At 43.1% G+C, this 17116-nt stretch overlaps 1 protein-coding gene and 3 long non-coding RNA genes across 4 annotated transcripts; 2 read left to right on the forward strand and 2 right to left on the reverse strand.

Moving 5' to 3' along the window:
• Positions 1 to 1804: 1804 nt before the first annotated feature.
• Positions 1805 to 2640, forward strand: LOC116054695. Its single transcript, XR_004106126.2, has 3 exons — positions 1805 to 2181; positions 2220 to 2222; positions 2351 to 2640. It is a non-coding gene; the product is annotated as an uncharacterized LOC116054695 (long non-coding RNA).
• An 89-nt stretch (positions 2641 to 2729) lies between these two features.
• LOC118493991 lies at positions 2730 to 3411 on the reverse strand. Its single transcript, XR_004896048.1, has 2 exons — positions 3320 to 3411; positions 2730 to 3273 (listed from the first exon to the last, which is right to left on the reverse strand). It is a non-coding gene; the product is annotated as an uncharacterized LOC118493991 (long non-coding RNA).
• Positions 3412 to 3447: 36 nt separating this feature from the next.
• LOC116054693 (crystal protein) lies at positions 3448 to 17013 on the reverse strand. The gene is made up of 8 exons (XM_031306371.2): positions 16275 to 17013; positions 14603 to 14804; positions 13399 to 13532; positions 12362 to 12489; positions 12016 to 12134; positions 11449 to 11589; positions 9776 to 9948; positions 3448 to 4355 (listed from the first exon to the last, which is right to left on the reverse strand). The coding sequence occupies exons 1-8, from the start codon at positions 16758 to 16760 to the stop codon at positions 3903 to 3905; spliced, it is 1836 nt and encodes a 611-aa protein (XP_031162231.1). The 5' UTR covers positions 16761 to 17013; the 3' UTR covers positions 3448 to 3902.
• LOC116054694 lies at positions 12128 to 14133 on the forward strand. The gene is made up of 3 exons (XR_004106125.2): positions 12128 to 12213; positions 12313 to 12549; positions 13407 to 14133. It is a non-coding gene; the product is annotated as an uncharacterized LOC116054694 (long non-coding RNA).
• Positions 17014 to 17116: the final 103 nt, after the last annotated feature.

Genomic DNA, 17116 nt, shown 5'->3' on the forward strand with positions numbered 1-17116 from the left:
TTAATTATAACTATGCTAATTTAGCTAACTTTAGCTATCAACAATAACAGATCGTGGTTAGGAAAATACTAGGATTGCCACTTTTTGTTATAAATGGACCTGTGATTAGGGATATATGATACCACAGTCAGCTGATCTTATTCAGTTGTACGGCAGGGATAGAGTAGTGCACAGAATCCCCATGGTTACCACACATTGATCGGCTGGCCTTCACATGAGGAGCGAGATCCCGCGGATCCACGCGACTACGCAGGCGAAGTGTCGCTGCCCCGTGTGAAAAGCCCTTCATATTTCGCTTCCTTTACGACAACTTTTAACATGTACAAGATAAACATGAGCAGGGGCTAAACGGCTTTTCAAATCCAACATAAAAAGTATTGGACAGTTTGAATAAAAGTAAAAAAAATGTTTTATTGTGGTAAATGCACATCTTGAATATTAGGTAGTTGCTGAGCGCACATGGTTATTGGAGTTAGAGAAAATGGCCTCCCAACTGGCACATACTTGTGTGTACTGCTCTTGTGCAAAGACATCCATCTTTTTTCTTTCCATATTTCCAAGTGTTCTTTCTTTGCCATATTTTAGGAAATCATTACATTCATACTGTATATTCAGACATAAACAAACTGGTATCCCATAGCAACAATAGAATCAAATATAGAATGGAATAGAATCAATAACCATTTGGATTGAAAACATAAGAATACATGTTGTTGTCATAACGACACTTTTAAGAATGTTGAGAATCTATGAATACTGGGACCCAACTTTAGTTCTGACACAAATTCACTCAGACAGCAGTTTGTATCAGAGAGTCATTTGACTGTGACATTCCAAAGGTGCACATTGCAACGAGAGAAAAGACACTGGTCCAGCAGAATAGTTGGAAAACATGGAATTCAACTCCAGAGAGATTGAACCGCAAATGAATTTCTATCTCAGTTCACTTGAAGAACAAGTACGGTGTGAACTGAAGGACAGCGAGTCGAGGCTCACCCAATGTGAATCTGAGGGAAGAGTTCACCTGATCATCCGAGAGGACTTGCTGGCCAATCTCCTCGATCAGCTCCAACAACAGAGAGGGGGCAGCAGTTGGAGCCGTGAGAAAGAGCTGATGCAGAGGGAGATGTGTGACTTGAAAGTTCAGCTGGCTGAACGTGTCCACTCCCCACCCAGGGAAACAGAGTATCTGAAATCCCAGCTGGGAACAATCAGCAACAGTCTGCGAAAAGCCCAAAAAGCTAAGGAGCTGAAGGATAAATTGAGCAAGATGGAGGAAGCTCTCCGAAAACAGGACGAGGAGGCAAAGGAGATACTTGAAAGAGCCCAGCTGGAGATGCGGGACAAAAACAACAAGAACCTCATGGCTGCTCTTGAGAAAAAGTGTGAACATCAGCTAGAGAGTGAGCGTGTCCTATGGCGGCAGGAGAAAACCTCCCTGCTAGAGGAGAGCGAGAAATCAAGAGCCTCCTATGTGGATCAGAATGACGAGCAAAGCTTTGTGAGTGACTGCCTCCTGGCTGCTCTGAAGAAGACTGAGGAGCAGCTGGAGAGTCATCTCAATGAGTGGAAGAAGAAGTGGTACAGAAAGCTTCTCTAATGCCTGGCTGAGGAAAAGAAAATGCATTTGTACTTGTGTGTGTGTGTGTGTGTGTGTGTGTGTGTGTCTGTGTGTGTGTGTCTGTGTATGTCTGTTTATAACTATGTCTGTCTGTGTGTGTGTGTGTGTGTGTGTGTGTGTGTGTGTGTGTGTGTGTGTGTGTGTGTGTGTGTGTGCGTGCGTGCGTGCGTGCGTGCGTGTGTGTGTGTGCCTTTGCATGCAGGGCATGTGATGCGTCAGTGCAGTAGTGTTGGAGTAGTAGTGCTTGTAGTTAGTGCATGCTGCTTCTGCTTGCCACTCTCTGCTTACAGCTACTGCCACCGGATAGCCCTTTGTTTTCAGGGGTGAAAAGAGGAGCCGAGTGTGTAAGCCTCCTCAGCCGGTACGTAGCCTCTCCACTGCCAAGATCTCGTACACGCCTCCCCGTGGCACACATGGTGACTGGTCCCTTGTGGTTCCAGGCTAAGTTGTACGGGATCTCGGAGCAGCAGTGGGCCCCAGAGACGTGGCATGCAGGCCCATCGGTGCCCTGATGCCCGTCATCCACTTTCCCAGTTATGGGTAAATAGCCCCAGCTATGGGTAAATAGTGAAGACCCCAACGGCGGCGCAGGCAGAAGATGGTGGTGGGAGAACCACCACAACAGTTGGGAAGGCATTAGAAGGCAACCCCACAGCCACGTGGGTTAACTCGGGAGGGTAGAGCGGCTAGGGGAGCAAACCCCGAAGACAAACCTGCACCTGGGGACAGGCACAGGCGGAGTCCAACTGACCGGATCACCGGCAGCCCCCTGCAACTCCTGCCAGACAAAGGTCGTCATGGGTTCCCTCATGCCACTGGAGGTCCATCTGGTAGGAGTGAAGATGGTGGGAGTGAGGTCTGCGCACCCACACCCTCACCTTAATCCTCACCTATGCGCAAGCGCCCCCCCTGCTGCTGATGGACATTGTGCTGAAGCGAGCAGTGAGAGTGAAGTTGTAGGCTACGAAACATAAGAAATGACCTGGAAGTTGCTAAAAACGCTTCTTAGAACTGAACAACTTTTGTTTGTCACTACGAGTGACCCCTTTTTCATTATACCTAGTCATTTTTTCCATAGTTAATAATACAAAATATTGATCAGTGCAGCTTTAAGGATTTATTTTATTTGAGAAACACATTGGCCAGAGTGACTAACAGACAGCCTCATCTATAGCCTAAATCTATACATCTATCTAAACAGGAAGAGAGTGGTGCAATAAAATGGGCATAAACACAAATAAGTTGTCTTTGAATCATAAATCACAGTGCCCATTAAATCTACATTTTTATGAAAGTGCCACTTACATGAGAAATGAAGGGTTTTAATCAATTCCATCTCATCCCTTCAGACACAAGTTAACCACAAAAGTACATTTCATGTAAGACATGAGCTCTGGGATTCAGACTAAAGTCATATTAAAAAGAAAACCAAAAGAGAAATGTCTTATATCTTATAGCCTTTTTTTGAACCAGACAATTAGAAGACACATGCATTTACACAAAGTACAGCTGATAGTTAAAGGCCTTAAATACATCACAGTATATTAGTTTGATTTCACTAATACATTTGACAAGTGCTGTTGGAAACAGGAAACAGAACCTGTCACAGGGCTAAAAATGTTTTAAAGTACACTTATTTTTGGTTAATTTGACTTATTTTGGTTCACTTGTGCCAATAGGCAGCTGGACTCCCACCACATTTTTAAGCTAGCCCCTTTTTGTCTAGCCTTGAACTGACAATTTCTTGTCTTCTAGAAATAATCTTTGGAGGCTTTGAGTCTCCATTTTTCATGATGAAGTGTCATATAGCTTTAGGATAGGAGTACATGTTTCACTCAGGTTAAAATATTTTTCAACTTGTGCGAACTCGTCTTTACCTAAATTTACCCCAAATAGAGCAACTTGTCTTTCTGCATCCTTTCTCATGTTAAGGGGAAAATGGTGAGGCTTTGGCCAGAGATGCATTTCATACTGCTGAGCAATAGATGACAGTAATTGTAGCAGTTTTTAAAAACTGATGTGCACTCATAGCTGTTGCTGGAGAAAGGAAATAGAAATAACATTTTCTCTCTAAAAGCTGACGATTTATTGAACTATAATTGCTGCTTGGTAGCGATTTCTAAAAGGTCATATTTTATGAATGTATATTTTGTGATGAACACTGCAACTACATGCTGTAAGATTTTGTGACTGGATTAACATTCTGTGGAACAGAAAGATGGGAGCATGTATACTTTACTGCAAAGTAAGTCAACACCTCCCTGCCCTGCCCGCCCCCTCACTAATAGATGCCTAGATGGTCCCAAAAGTCACATATATGGTCCCTGGTTCCCACTTGTGCATGTGAACGCACTGTCAGGTTCATGACCAGCCAGCTGCTGGTGTCGGAATAGCGCGGCCAAACGGGCAGACGCTGCTCCCGGCAGAAAGTTGTTTGTTGGGCCCGCGAGGAAGGGTCACCAGTGTGGGCGAAGGCGCCCCAGTAGCACAGCATCCGATTGGACAGTAGCTTCTCTGGCATTGACAGGGTGAAGTTAGCCACCGAAGCAGAGTCAAAAAGAAAGGGCAGCTCGGCGCCGTGGCAGGCGTGCTGGTAGCAGAAGGTCAGACCTGACCACACGCGGTGGTCTGACGCCACGTGGTCAAACACGTACATCCAAACCTTGCTGCCCGCTGCTGTGCCAGCACGCGCCGACCTCCTGGATGGACACAGGAAGATGTAGTCGGTGACGATCTGAGGAGAGGGAAGAAAGAGAGATAGCTGGTCAGACAACAGGTATATTTTAACTAAATTAAATCATATTTAACCATGCTAGCAGCTTGGCTTTATGGATGGCATATTTGGTTTGTCACTTGGCCAGTCACCAGTTTAATCCAGAATATTTAATTATTGGATTGCCATTACATTTTGTACAGGCATTCATGTTCCTCAGAAGATGAATCCAACAGACTTTGAGGATCTTATGACTTTTCTTTAAGTGCCACCATGGGCAGGGTTTGTCACTGCATGAAGTAATTTTTGGCGCCCCCCAAAGACCTTTTAGCCAGCGGCAAAAGAAAATCACCAGCTCCAAAACATCTTTGACTTCCAGCAGTCAACTTCCTTTTCATCCACAGCTGCTATGTTTTACGCATGCGCCTGGAGCTTATAAGCCAGCTAAGCTGCATTGTTTTGACTGGACCTGAACGCTCCGCCGTGAAGCTGGCGCTAATGGGATCTCAGTTTTTATGTCCAGAGTCAGGCTGCCCAGGTGACCTTCTTTAGCAGGGGTCAGCGCTGCAGCGAGGTGAAGCTCTGCTCCTGGCCGGAGCTCCGACTAGCTGCTGTCTGTCCGTGGCGGGCTGCGCTGCCGTCTGATACAGTGGCATCAGTATTAAATTGAAGCAATTTCATAACCAGTTAAAAACTCCTCGTAGTTGGGTTAAATAGTAGTCCACTTCTGTGTTTTGGTACAGTTGGTTTGCCCACCTGATGCAAAACGGAAGGGGGGTACACATGAACTGTACTCTAGACCACCTTTTCAAGTAGACTAGGGCACGGATCGACCAACCATGCCCGGGTACGGTACACAGTGTTCATATTAATTAAACAAACTGAACTTTGGGGTCAAGTGCGCTTGGATCCGGGATCCAGTTCCCTGATTGACTGCATTATATTCCATTATATTTCTAATTTTGATTGTCACCTGTCACCTGCCTCCCGAATTTTGTGTTCCTTCACATAAATAAACGTTTCCACCATAAATTGGTGCATACTGTAATAATGTATTAGAATGCAGGAAATGAAGTGGTTGATGCTCAAAATGTATCAAATACCTGCAAAACAAATGCAGTCCCATCAGGCTCAGCTGAATTTAGTGTTTTGTGCTTATTACTCTGTTAGCATGCTAACGTGCTAAACTAAAAAGGATGACTACATGGTTAACATTCCCCACTAACCATCAGCATGTTCACATTGCCATTGTTAGCGCATTAGTATGCTGACATTATCATTTTGCTCAAAACACCGCTAAGAGTCTCGCAGAGCTGCTAGTGTCAGACAGGAGGCTAATTTAGGCTGCATACAGTATGCCGGCGTTTTTAATTTGTATCTGTGCATTTCATAGACAGATGAGACACATTACATAGGATGTTCTTTTCTTTTAGCTGTTTCTCTTACAAATACGCCTCTTCTTTCACTGACATCACATATTCTTTCCCTTCCAATCGTGAAAGAAAAACAGGAAACCTCCCACTCATGACCACACTGACTCATGTAAGGATTTTACTCTCTCATAATGGGATTAAAGTTGACGTAACTTGTTCCTTCCTATTCTTTTATAAATGTCTTTTCTTTCATAATTACCTTTGTTGAAGGAAGTTACATATTAACACTTGTTGTTCATTGGCTTATAATCATGACAACATTGGATAGATTACATTTTGGTGCTGCTGATCCAGCTCTGGGAGTTTTAGCAATGGCTGCTATAATATTGCATGTGCTAGTCACCAAATCGATAACTAAACGGCACGGCATTCAGCTATTTGTTTTGGACCATGAAAGCTAAAAAAGAAAGAATAAACACGCTGCTTTGGAAGTGTTCAGCTCCGTTGAAAGTTTGTGTTTTACAGTGTATCTTCTAGTTTCTGCAGTGTTTTTGTAGAAAAGAAAATGAATAACACTAATTAGCATGACATCTACATAGAGACGGGCTGGGAGCAGAGCAGCAAAAACTATTGTTCCCTCTCAGCTAAAAGGAAGCAAAAAGAAAATGAAGGTATATCGTCTTATTCTGCCTGTTACCTGGAAACCAGTGTGTCTCAGCAGCACACAACCTGCGCCCACATAGCCCTACATCTGACATCTGAAAACAAACAGGCTGACTGTAGGAAGCTGATGCATACACACACACACACACACACACACAGGCCGGATTGGCTAATCGGGAGCACCGGGAGAATTTCCGGTGGGCCGGTCTGGTTTTTTGATTGTGAGGACCGGTGTTCAGGTATGGCACTGGGTGAAATCATAGTTGAATATCACAGCAGCATCCATGATCCCTGGCTGCCTGCACTCGCAGTGACTGAGAAACAGTAGTGTTTTTTTACTCTGATGATTGGTGTGTTAAGCTGGAAAGATGGTGATCATGTTAGTAATGTTGTTTAGGATGTGTTCAGAGATACTGGGTTTTTATGTACCCAATAAATGCTATATGAAGCATAGTGCTGAGCTCTTCATATCAGCCTCCTCTGTGACAGACTGGTTGAAATTTGTGCTGCCTCTGGAGAAGTTCCCTTTATGAAGAGAAGCAGGGGGTATGTGTGCAGGCTTAGGTTGAGACTCCACTGCACCGTGAACTGTGACTGAATACTAAGTATGTCCAGGAGTGTCACCTCCTGACCCCCTGTAGCTCCCCGAGGCCTCCACCTTGCACTTTGCATGGAAAAGCCTAGCAGAAAACTGCTGGAGGTTTTCTTTTCCTTCTGTTTCATCATGAGCTATTTTTAAGCAGCTTTAAACATGTGTAGTGCTGCAGCTATCGATTCTTTTAGTAATCGAGTATTCTACTGATTATTCCATTGATTAATCGAGTAATCGGATAAGAAATACTTTTGCTTTACAGTAAACAGCAATAGCAAATATACAAAAGAGGTTTCCTTTTGTAGAAAAAAGCAACCTTTTTTATTGCCTAAATTGCATACAATAACAGGGATAGATGCTAATATTTTTAATCACTGGCCGCATGGGCAACCAAGCCCCTTATGGCGTTTTTCCATTACATGGTACCTGCTCGACTCGCCTCGACTCTACTCGCCTCGCCTCGACTCGACACACTGTGCGTCCGTTTTCCGTTGCAGATTTTAGTACCGCCTCAGCGTGGCTGGTCGTCTTGCCGGCTCGACGCACACACCAGCGCACAAGTATAAACATCAGGCCACTTGAGCTTGTTTTACAGTTCTGTGGAGGCTCCACGCAGAGCTTTTGCCGTAGCCTATGTAAAAGTGGCCTGATGTTTATACTTGTGCGCTGGTGTGTGCGTCGAGCCGGCATGTGTGTGTGTACGTAGGCTACGGCGAAAGCTCTGCCTGGAGCCTCTGCAGAACTGTAAAACAAGCGGCGCCGCAGTAAACTGCCGTGACCTAACGTGACACACACACAGAACGTGGAAGGTGTGTTGTTGTTGCCAGAAGACACATTTTGTTTCAGAAGAAGCTGGAGGCAGCTAAAAAAAAACCACAGCTGGCTAAACTATTTAAAAATGGCGGGTTTGTTCAGGACACCCCCCATCTGTTGCTTTCGTCACCTTTTGGTATCGGCTCAGCTCGCTTGGAACCTCGACTGAGGAGGTACTAAAAAAAGTACCTGTTAGCAGGTACCAGGTACTTTTTTTCGTAATGGAAAACCAAAAAAGGCGAGTAGAGTCGAGGCGAGTCGAGCAGGTACCATATAATGGAAAAGCGCCAATATTCTGTTGCCAAAAGTACATTTTCGGTGGCCCAAATGTAAATCTTTTTCGCCCCCTTCTCCTTCTTGCCTCTGGCAGTCCGGCTGCATCTCAGACAGACAAAGTCCCTGATTCCAGTTGGTCCACATGCTTTACTCATACCAATTAAGGAAGAGAAATTAAAAACTCTGGTGTGTTTTGGAGTCAGACTTTGAGAAAAAACTGGAGTTGTAGCTCCCTCTGTAGGCAAACGATAGGAGCTGTGTTTGAGGAGCCAAGGAGCAACATATAAGTGTGTAAAGTCTGCTGACTGATGGTGATAATGCTGAACTTTTATACAAGGTAAGGGACTAAGTTGATGGCTCTTGAGGTGAAAAGAACCCACAAATATGTAGAGCTACAAGTCTTTCCTTGACTGCCCTGATCTTGAGGAAATGTGCCTTTTTTTTTTAAAGAAATGATTCCCAGCAGCAAAAGAGTATAATTGTTTTTAATTCCCCATCAGGCTCATGAGACAAAGCACAGAAGACAGCTGGGTCCCCGTTACACTCCGTGCTCCGGCTGGGTGGGACATCGATCCACGCATGACCACCCAAATGGGTGGTTATTGATGCATGTGTGTGTTACACAGCTCTTGAAATGCAGGTTACACTGTCAATGTAGCCTAATTGTGTTTGCCTTTTTCCACACTTTGCTTCACTATTTACAACACAGACTGTGCATTTCTTCTGGCGAGATGTTCCGCACAAATTAGACGTTACTGTCTAAATGTAAGCCAGCTGGAAACTGGTTGACAGTTTCCTGACAGCCACTGTATAGCTAATGATGCAGAGACAAAGCCACATCAAATGGAAGAATATTAATTATATGCAATTTGCTTCAGTCGGATCAAAAGCAGCTCGCTTCAGTACCTTTGCTTTCTATGAACTGAAGATTTATCTATGAACTTTACACTCCAAGCTAAAATAATAGTTGTCTGTAGCAAAGGAAATACAAGTGACTTTTGATAATTAGCCTTTAGTCTCTTGAAGACCCTGTCTCAAGATTTGATTTAATTTATTGGGATCTCCATTAGCTGGGGCCATAGCCTCAGCTATTCTTCCTGGAGTCCACCCAAAGCTTGTGCAGCTATACATTGCCATGCATCATTACATTAAAAACAACCACCCAAAAAACAAGACATAACAACATTCAACACAACACACTACAACACAGGACCTAGTTTAAATTATTCACAGAATGTAGAGATGAGATTATAACATTGATCACTTATAATATGACCAAGCAAATGCACACACATAAAACCCTCAATGATACTAACAGCATGCATTTAGTATTAGCCAATACAGAGTACTGCTCAGCTAGGAGATGTTCTTTAAGTAATACTTTGAATTGAGATTTTCAATTTTCTTGAATGACATGACTAGGCATTGCATTCCAATTAATCATGGCTCTATATACTACGAAGATGTGTTCTGTTTTCAAAGGCGGCTTTTCGTTGTACTTCCTCATGTCTATTTTTATCTGTGCGCTAACAAATCAGCAGCACTTTTTTTACAGCAAAGTTTGAACAAAATGTTTCTATGTTTGTGGGGAAGCTTCAATTTCTTATTAATTGTTTCCATAAGAAAGCTCTCACTAAAATGTGTGTATGACTGCATCTTTAGTTTGGACTATATATCAGCTACAATGCTTAAAATGAAAAGACAGTGAATTGAGCTCCTCTTACCTGAGCTAGCATATCCCTGCGGTCAGCGTCCATGTACAGGGGCAGGTACTTGCGCAGGATCCGCAGAGCATGTTGTTTAAAGATGGCTGTGATGTACACGGTGCTTTCCACTGCAGAGACTGGCTTGTTGAAGATACCAAAAGCAAAGATCACTCCCTCTTCTGAGGTGGTTCCTGCAGGACAGAAAGCAACGCCTCAGTCAATGTAAACAAGTAGACCTCATCTGCACAAGCCTTGTGTGTAAAAATTAGACATGTTTACTTCCCATTATGACTCTGGGCAATTTACAAAAGCAAGTAATGAGGCTTCAGCTTTCACATCGATTCACTAGGCTGCTTAGTTTCCTCGAAAATGTTCATTGCTTTCAGCTTTGTTATGATTTTGGAGAAAAAATGTGTTATAAAGAGAACCACAATGAGTCCACCAGAAATCATACACCTGAGAGACTGGCTGGACTGGCCAGAGGTAGTCTATATCCTCGACGTTCCACTTCCGGGATTGCTCTGTTGCCGCCGGAAAATCCACTGGATTTCACTCATTTATCACTCATTCATCCGTTTCCTTGGGCTTCCTTTGTGTTGGCATTTTAAACTACAGTGGATTTCTGAGGACTATGGTTAACTCCTCTGATCTCTGCAGGGTAAATCCCGACAGCTAGCTAGACTATCTGTCCAATCTGAGTTTTCTCTCGCATGACTAAAACAGCTTTTAAACGTACACGTGTTCCACCAAAACAAGTTCCTTCCTGAGGCTATTTTGCAGCGGCACCGCGGCTTTTCTCCGGTGCTTAGCACCACCCAAGACGATTGTGATTGGTTTAAAGAAATGCCAATAAACCAGAGCACATTTTCCTCCCATCCCCAAATGCTATGTGGAGTAGTCAGATCCTCCTCTAAAGCGCGCTGGAGGAGGGTCTGGCTACTCCACATAGTATTCACAAAGCGAGACTACGCCAGAGGTTACTCTCGAGGCACCAGAATGAACTGATGGTAATGGTAAAATAATTGTGTAAAATCAGACATGAGGAGGAAGTCAATTTAGGAAGGAAGCTTACAATATGTTTCTGCTGTCTTTGCAGGGTTTTTTTCAGACTGTCCTCGCACAGAAAACCACCGTATAGGTCGTTTGTGCAAGCAGCTCCTAACGACTCATATTTACGTTTGTTCTTAGGCGGCCAACTCGGTGTTTGTTTTTTTTAAGCCCCCAACGTCGTATTCCAGGCAGCGCTGCATGGAAGGCACTAGGGTTAGGCAAGGGTTAGGTTTGGGTTAAAACATATCAACGTTAACTACGTGTTTATTTAGGTGCGACCATTACCTTAAATAACACTGTCATTTGATAAAAACTGCCATTGCTGTCTTGTTTTACGGTCTTCAAAATGGCCACCATGCGGCCGTAATTAGGCGTTAAAGAAATGTCAAATTTGCCATTTTAAGAGTGATTGGGAATCGTCCTATTCTGTCATTTCCCCTCTGCAATGTAGAGAAGTAGAAGTATCAAGTGGTACAAAAATGTAAATACTTGAATTAAGTACCTCAAAATTGTACTTAAGTACAGTACTTGACAAAATGTACTTAGTCCATCAGCAGAATTTGAGGCTGCTTCATAATACAATTGTTAGCCCTTTATCTTGTACTGTACTTTTTTTCTGTTTTTGTGTGTGTCTCTCTTACCTAGCAGCACCGGCTTCTCTTTCTGCCAGTGGCCCTTCTGGAAGGCAGTGACAGCTTGCTCTTTTATTAACTTCCCATCGATGTATGGACCCCACGTCTCAAAAACCTCCAGGAACCTGAACGGGTTCACAACCTTGGAACCTGAGATCAAAAACACATTGGTTAGATTGAAAAAAAAAAAACAGCCTGATTTTCACTGAGGTTTATGATTTAGAGACAAGGGTCCAACAGAACGAACTAGATGGAGTTATGCTATGCTAAATGTCTCATCACTGATATGTAATCACAGAGTCCGTGATACTGATCAATAATTCTGTCAACCCTGCAGATATATAACAGTCATTTGGTGCTGTGAGGCAGTAAAGGCCCTCTGATTGCCCCTTCAGAGGCCCGCTATTCCTCTGTTTTTGTAATTTAGTTATCCAGTATGCCACAGCTCCAGATAAAAATAATGTTTTTCATCATCTTTTGCAGATAAACATACTATATCCTGCCTTCTTATGTAACTGTGTGGGCAGCCCTGAGCGGTGCTCTAAATTTGGTAGGCTGGTGTTTGATGCGCCCTACTTGTTTTCATCTGGGCAGCCAGGACGGCCTGTGGAGTGAGAGACAGCAGACAGACGATGTCGCTCACAGAGCACTTGGTCTGTTTAGCAAAGTCTTTTCCCAGCTTCAGGGCGTCGTGTCTGGGGAAGAGACGCAGAAATGCAAAATTACAGTTCAGCTTGAAGTTGTCTGTAAGCATGCTGGGAACATCCCTGCAAGGTCTGAATACAACAACAGCTCCAGAAAACACATGCTGCTTCTATCTTAGAAAAAAAGGAAACCTAATACTTTGACAGCTCCACCATGTTTTGTAGCCAGCCAGGCACAAATCAGTAACCATGCCGACCCTGAGCCGATGGTTCCTCACCTGGTCTTCAGAGGGATGGAGAAGGGCAGACTTTGCAGGACGGCCTGTTTAAACAGAGGCTGGCTGCTCTGGATCATCAGGTGAAGACTCACTGACTGAGCACCTGCACTCTCCCCAAAAAGTGTCACCTGACAAAAACACAACACAGAGGCTTGGCATTAAAAGCAACCATCAGTCATCCATCACAGGTTACAAGCTGTTCAACCATAGAGTGGTATTCCTTTCTCAGATTAATGAATGTCAATACTTTCTAGAGTCCTAAAATTAAATAATAATAATTATAAAATAATATAAAATAATAATTACATTGTTTTACAGTAAAAAGCAAGAGAAGTCAGACAAAATAATCATAACCCCCCTTCAGGATCTTGACCTCTAGGTTGGAATCCACTGATATACAGTATACAGCAGTTTCACTGTGTAACACCAGCCGTCATTCTCCGAATTGACAACACACTGTACTGGGTGACATTTTGGCTTAAACAGCATGGCACACATGGACGGATTATGAGACAATGTAGAGATAATGCAGGCATGCAAGAGGGGTCCCCCCCCCACCCTGTCAAGGGTACAAGACACCCAAACTCAAAGAGTCTACTTTTAGTTGTTTTGTATCCCTTTGTGCTCATTTAGTGGTTGCTTTGCATCTCTTCGCAGCTGTTTTCCATCTATTTTAGTCATTTTGCATCTTTTGTAGTAACTTTGTGTCTCTTTGTAGTCATTTTGGGTCAATGGCCATCGTTACGTGTACCTTTTTGTTAGTTTTGTATCTATTTTCAGTCATTTTGCATCTCTTAGTGGTCATTTTGCATCTCTGTAGTCATTTTGTGTCTATGTGTAGTCATTTTGTATGTATTAGGGGGCATAACATCTCTTTGAGACCATTTTGTGTGCTTTTTCATCATATTTTTGAGTCAGTGCCCCTGACCCTATGGCCCCCTGGGCCTGTGCCAGATTTTAACATTATAAAACGAACACAAAGCAAAATAGAGATGTTTTTCTTTCTTTAAGGTTAGTGCGTGCGTGCGTGTGCTTGCCTTGCTAGGATCTCCTCCAAACACTGGAATGTTCTGTTGGACCCAAAGAAGAGCCGCCTGCTGATCCAAGATCCCATAATTCCCTGCAGCTGAGGAGTGAAGGTCCTTACCCGACACAAGGAACCCAAAAGCACCTTAAATCATGCAGAAATTCACATGATCAGACATAATTGACTCCAGCAAGACATTCATTTTCCAAATTACCATCCACATATCTCTGCTCCTGTTTTCAGTCTGCAGGAAAGCAGAGTAATTACCAACAGGCTCGGTCATTTAAGATAATGACACGGACGCATTAGCCAGCCACATACTGTCTCACACAGACCGGCAGACACACACATGCACTCCACAATAAACACACCACCATTATTTTAACTAATGTCTACCATGAGATGCCTGCTTGTTGCCTTTACCAACTCTAGTGCTAAAGGTCTTCCTCCCTTTATCCCTGCACATACAGTACAATTTAGAAAAAGGCTATTAAAGCTACAGTTGGTCACTTTCATACAAATAACATTTTGTCATATTTGCACAAACTGTCAGTATATCCTGACAGTACTACGTGAATCAGATGATCTGTGAAAAAAAAAATCCTGTTCCTCTGCCTTTTCCTGGTGCTCCTAATGGCGAAAAGAAAACAACCAATCAGAGCCGAGGAGCCTGTAACGCAGTGTCAACGACTGCTCCTAAACTGTCAAACTAGGCAGCGCTGATTAAATATGAATCAAGACTATGTTACTGCATTGCCAATGTTTTCAGAAACATATTTTAGTTACTGTTTAGCTGTAAAATGAGAATATTTGCTTCAGCACGTCGGGCGCGTAGACTGGTCAGGCGGTGCTTGGTTTTGGCTGCACTTGGTCACAAACATTCCCATTTTACAGCTAAACAGTAACTCCAAGATCTTTCTGAAAACAATTGAGAAGAGAAACAGGCAATGCAGTAACAGATTGTTGATTCGTATTTGATCAGCGCTGCCTAGTTTGACAGTTTGACCGCAGTTCACAAGCAATCAGTGAGTACAGTACGCTTACATGCACGTTTTTATTCCACTATTATTCCAAATTTGATCATCATTTAGGTCATTTAAACAGCATATTCCGTTCGGATATTCCGAATAAGGCCTTTTTTCGAATATAGAATTTTACATGTTATTACCGTGGAATAGGTCCAATAAAAGCGAAATACCAACAAACTTCCATACCCAGTCGGTACTCCAGGCTTACAACAACAGTGTGGGTTAGGTTACTGATGAAGCGTCCATCGTATAGTGGCTTGGAGGCAGAGCCAGCGATGAAATCCCCACCATGGATCCACACCATGACAGGCAGTGGGCTTCCCAGAGGGGAGCTGAAGTTCACATCCAGAGGTACAAAGATGTTGAGGTAGAGACAGTCCTCACTGACCTTTTTGAGAGATAATAGTTTATTTAGTTCAGTAAGTGTCAGCAATTTTCTTTCACTAACTGAGAATATACAACTCAGCCATCCAGGTTCAAACTAGCCGTAGTTAACAGGCTTGCTAGCTATTTAGCTAGCCTGCCAACCCAACCTAACATCATAAAATGGATGGTCAGTGATGCAGTTTATAGTTTTTAGGCTGATAATTTGACCAGAATTCCTTTGATCATTACGTTTTCCAGTTAGCTAGTTTATATGGAGCCGTAAGTCAGCCTTTACACAATTAGAAAACTTCTCGATATTCTGACTTGAAAGTGAATTCCCACAATATTACAAGATGGTTACCCCACTGCTAGCCTTGTAGTTACACTATTCAAATATCGTCAATGAACTACTTTATATGTATCCGTTTCTTAATAAGTGAAACCAGATACAGTGTATTGCTCCTTTTAAATTAGCTTAATCAACGGTATGTAACTCCTAGCTGTGGTGGTTTTGCAGCCATTTTGTGACTGGCTTGTTTGACACTTATTTTTACCAAGCGGGAGATATTTTAGCTGCCAGAAATTCCCAATATCTCAAACTCAAAATTAAAACCAGCAGGCTGACATTTTTCAACATAGCTGCTCATAATGAAAGCCTGAATATTATGACATGAATGCAGCTTTACTGTTGGTTTGTCCCAGTGATCAACTGTGGTACTGCACCAATTCTTTATCTTATTAATTACCACTGAGGACATTTTTTAGCAACCTGGGGGAAGTCAAAGTAAAAAAACCCAAGACATGGTAGATATTCTTTAAGCTGATTAAAGTATTTTTAGATTCAAAATATTTAAATGTGGTTTTTTTTTTTAAAAGATAATATAATTAAAGTTTTAGTATTTCCTTCACAATAGACCTTTAAACCTCAATACAAATAATCACTATTTTAGAGATGTTTTTGGTGTATTGGGGGAACTGGACTCATGGCCTCAGTATTTGTAAAATCCTGGCTACGGCCCTGCAGGGAGAGATGTTACTATGCATGTAACATGAGCCACACAATGTGGAAGCACACCAAAAAGAGAGTAACACTTGTGGCATACACTGTTTAACCTTTATTGGAATGAATAGGCACCATCTTGGAGTCCAGAATGCAGTTCTTGTAATACTGTACATCCATGACATAGCTCACACTATTAAAAAAAAAATGGTGGCTCTTTAGCTCCGTCCACTATCAACCAGATTTATGCATCCACAATATCTTTGACTTTAAGAGGTTTTAATAACTAAAACTTGAATCTGTTTTCAGAGCACTAAGAACCTTTTCTGTCCCCTTAGTACAACTGTCACCTTTAATGTTGGTCATCTAGCAGGTAAAACAGTTGCTCTCGCTGTGAGTCACTCTGTGCCAAAATACCAACCATGTTATTACATCTTAAAGTGAAATATTACCACAACATGTAAATAAGTGAAAAGTTGCGTTGTTTCTTACTATCCGAGGACACTCCTCAGTGATGGGTCCGCTGCAGGCCTGCATGCATGACGCCCTGGGGAAGGAGGCATCGTAAACCCCCGGCCGAGGACTCACAGGTCTGGGGGGCTTCCAGCGGTAAGCCCCAACCGGGGGGTCTGCATACGGTATCCCATAGAATATATGGGCCTTGTCCACCGTAATCCCCTTGATCTGGCCATCTTTGGTTAATACTACAGGTCCAGCAGCCCCGTTTGTATCCTGATTGACTGGTTTGCCCTTGGTTTGCTCTGTGATTGAGAGGACTTCAGGGCGTCCCAGCTCCTTGAGGGAGTTTATCTCAAAGTCTTTGTTGATGATGAACGGCTCGTCTCTCACCAGCAGCCCGGGGTAGATACGTCTCAGGAAGCTGACAAAGTCGATGCCATCATCATTTTTTGTCTCCCCTCTAGAGGCCAGCGCTAAACTAAGTGTGCACAGTAGCAGGAAACAGTGCCGGCTCTCCATATTGCGTTAGAATACTTGTATACTTCCCCAGACCCTGCTGCAAAGATTATGTTTTGACTTGAATTATGGTCCAGCAGAGGTAGAAATGTTGCAGCCCCAACAAGCCTGCAGCCTGAAACTCTCCATAGACTGTCTATACTTGTGACTCCAATTAAGCTAGTTGCTTGCTAAGATGTATCAGACAAAAGCTGCTCTGTCTGATTGCTGAGTGGCGTCCAGTAGACCCCTGAAAAGCTGGATACAGACACTGTGATGCGGGACCACTAATAGAGGACGAGTCGTTTTTCATTTGTTTAATGTAATCATATAAGTCACACACAGAAGGTAAATGGAGATAACACAGCAGGCTTCATGAA

Source organism: Sander lucioperca, chromosome 20 (genome assembly GCF_008315115.2).
Source record: "Sander lucioperca isolate FBNREF2018 chromosome 20, SLUC_FBN_1.2, whole genome shotgun sequence".
NCBI lineage: Eukaryota > Metazoa > Chordata > Actinopteri > Perciformes > Percidae > Sander > Sander lucioperca.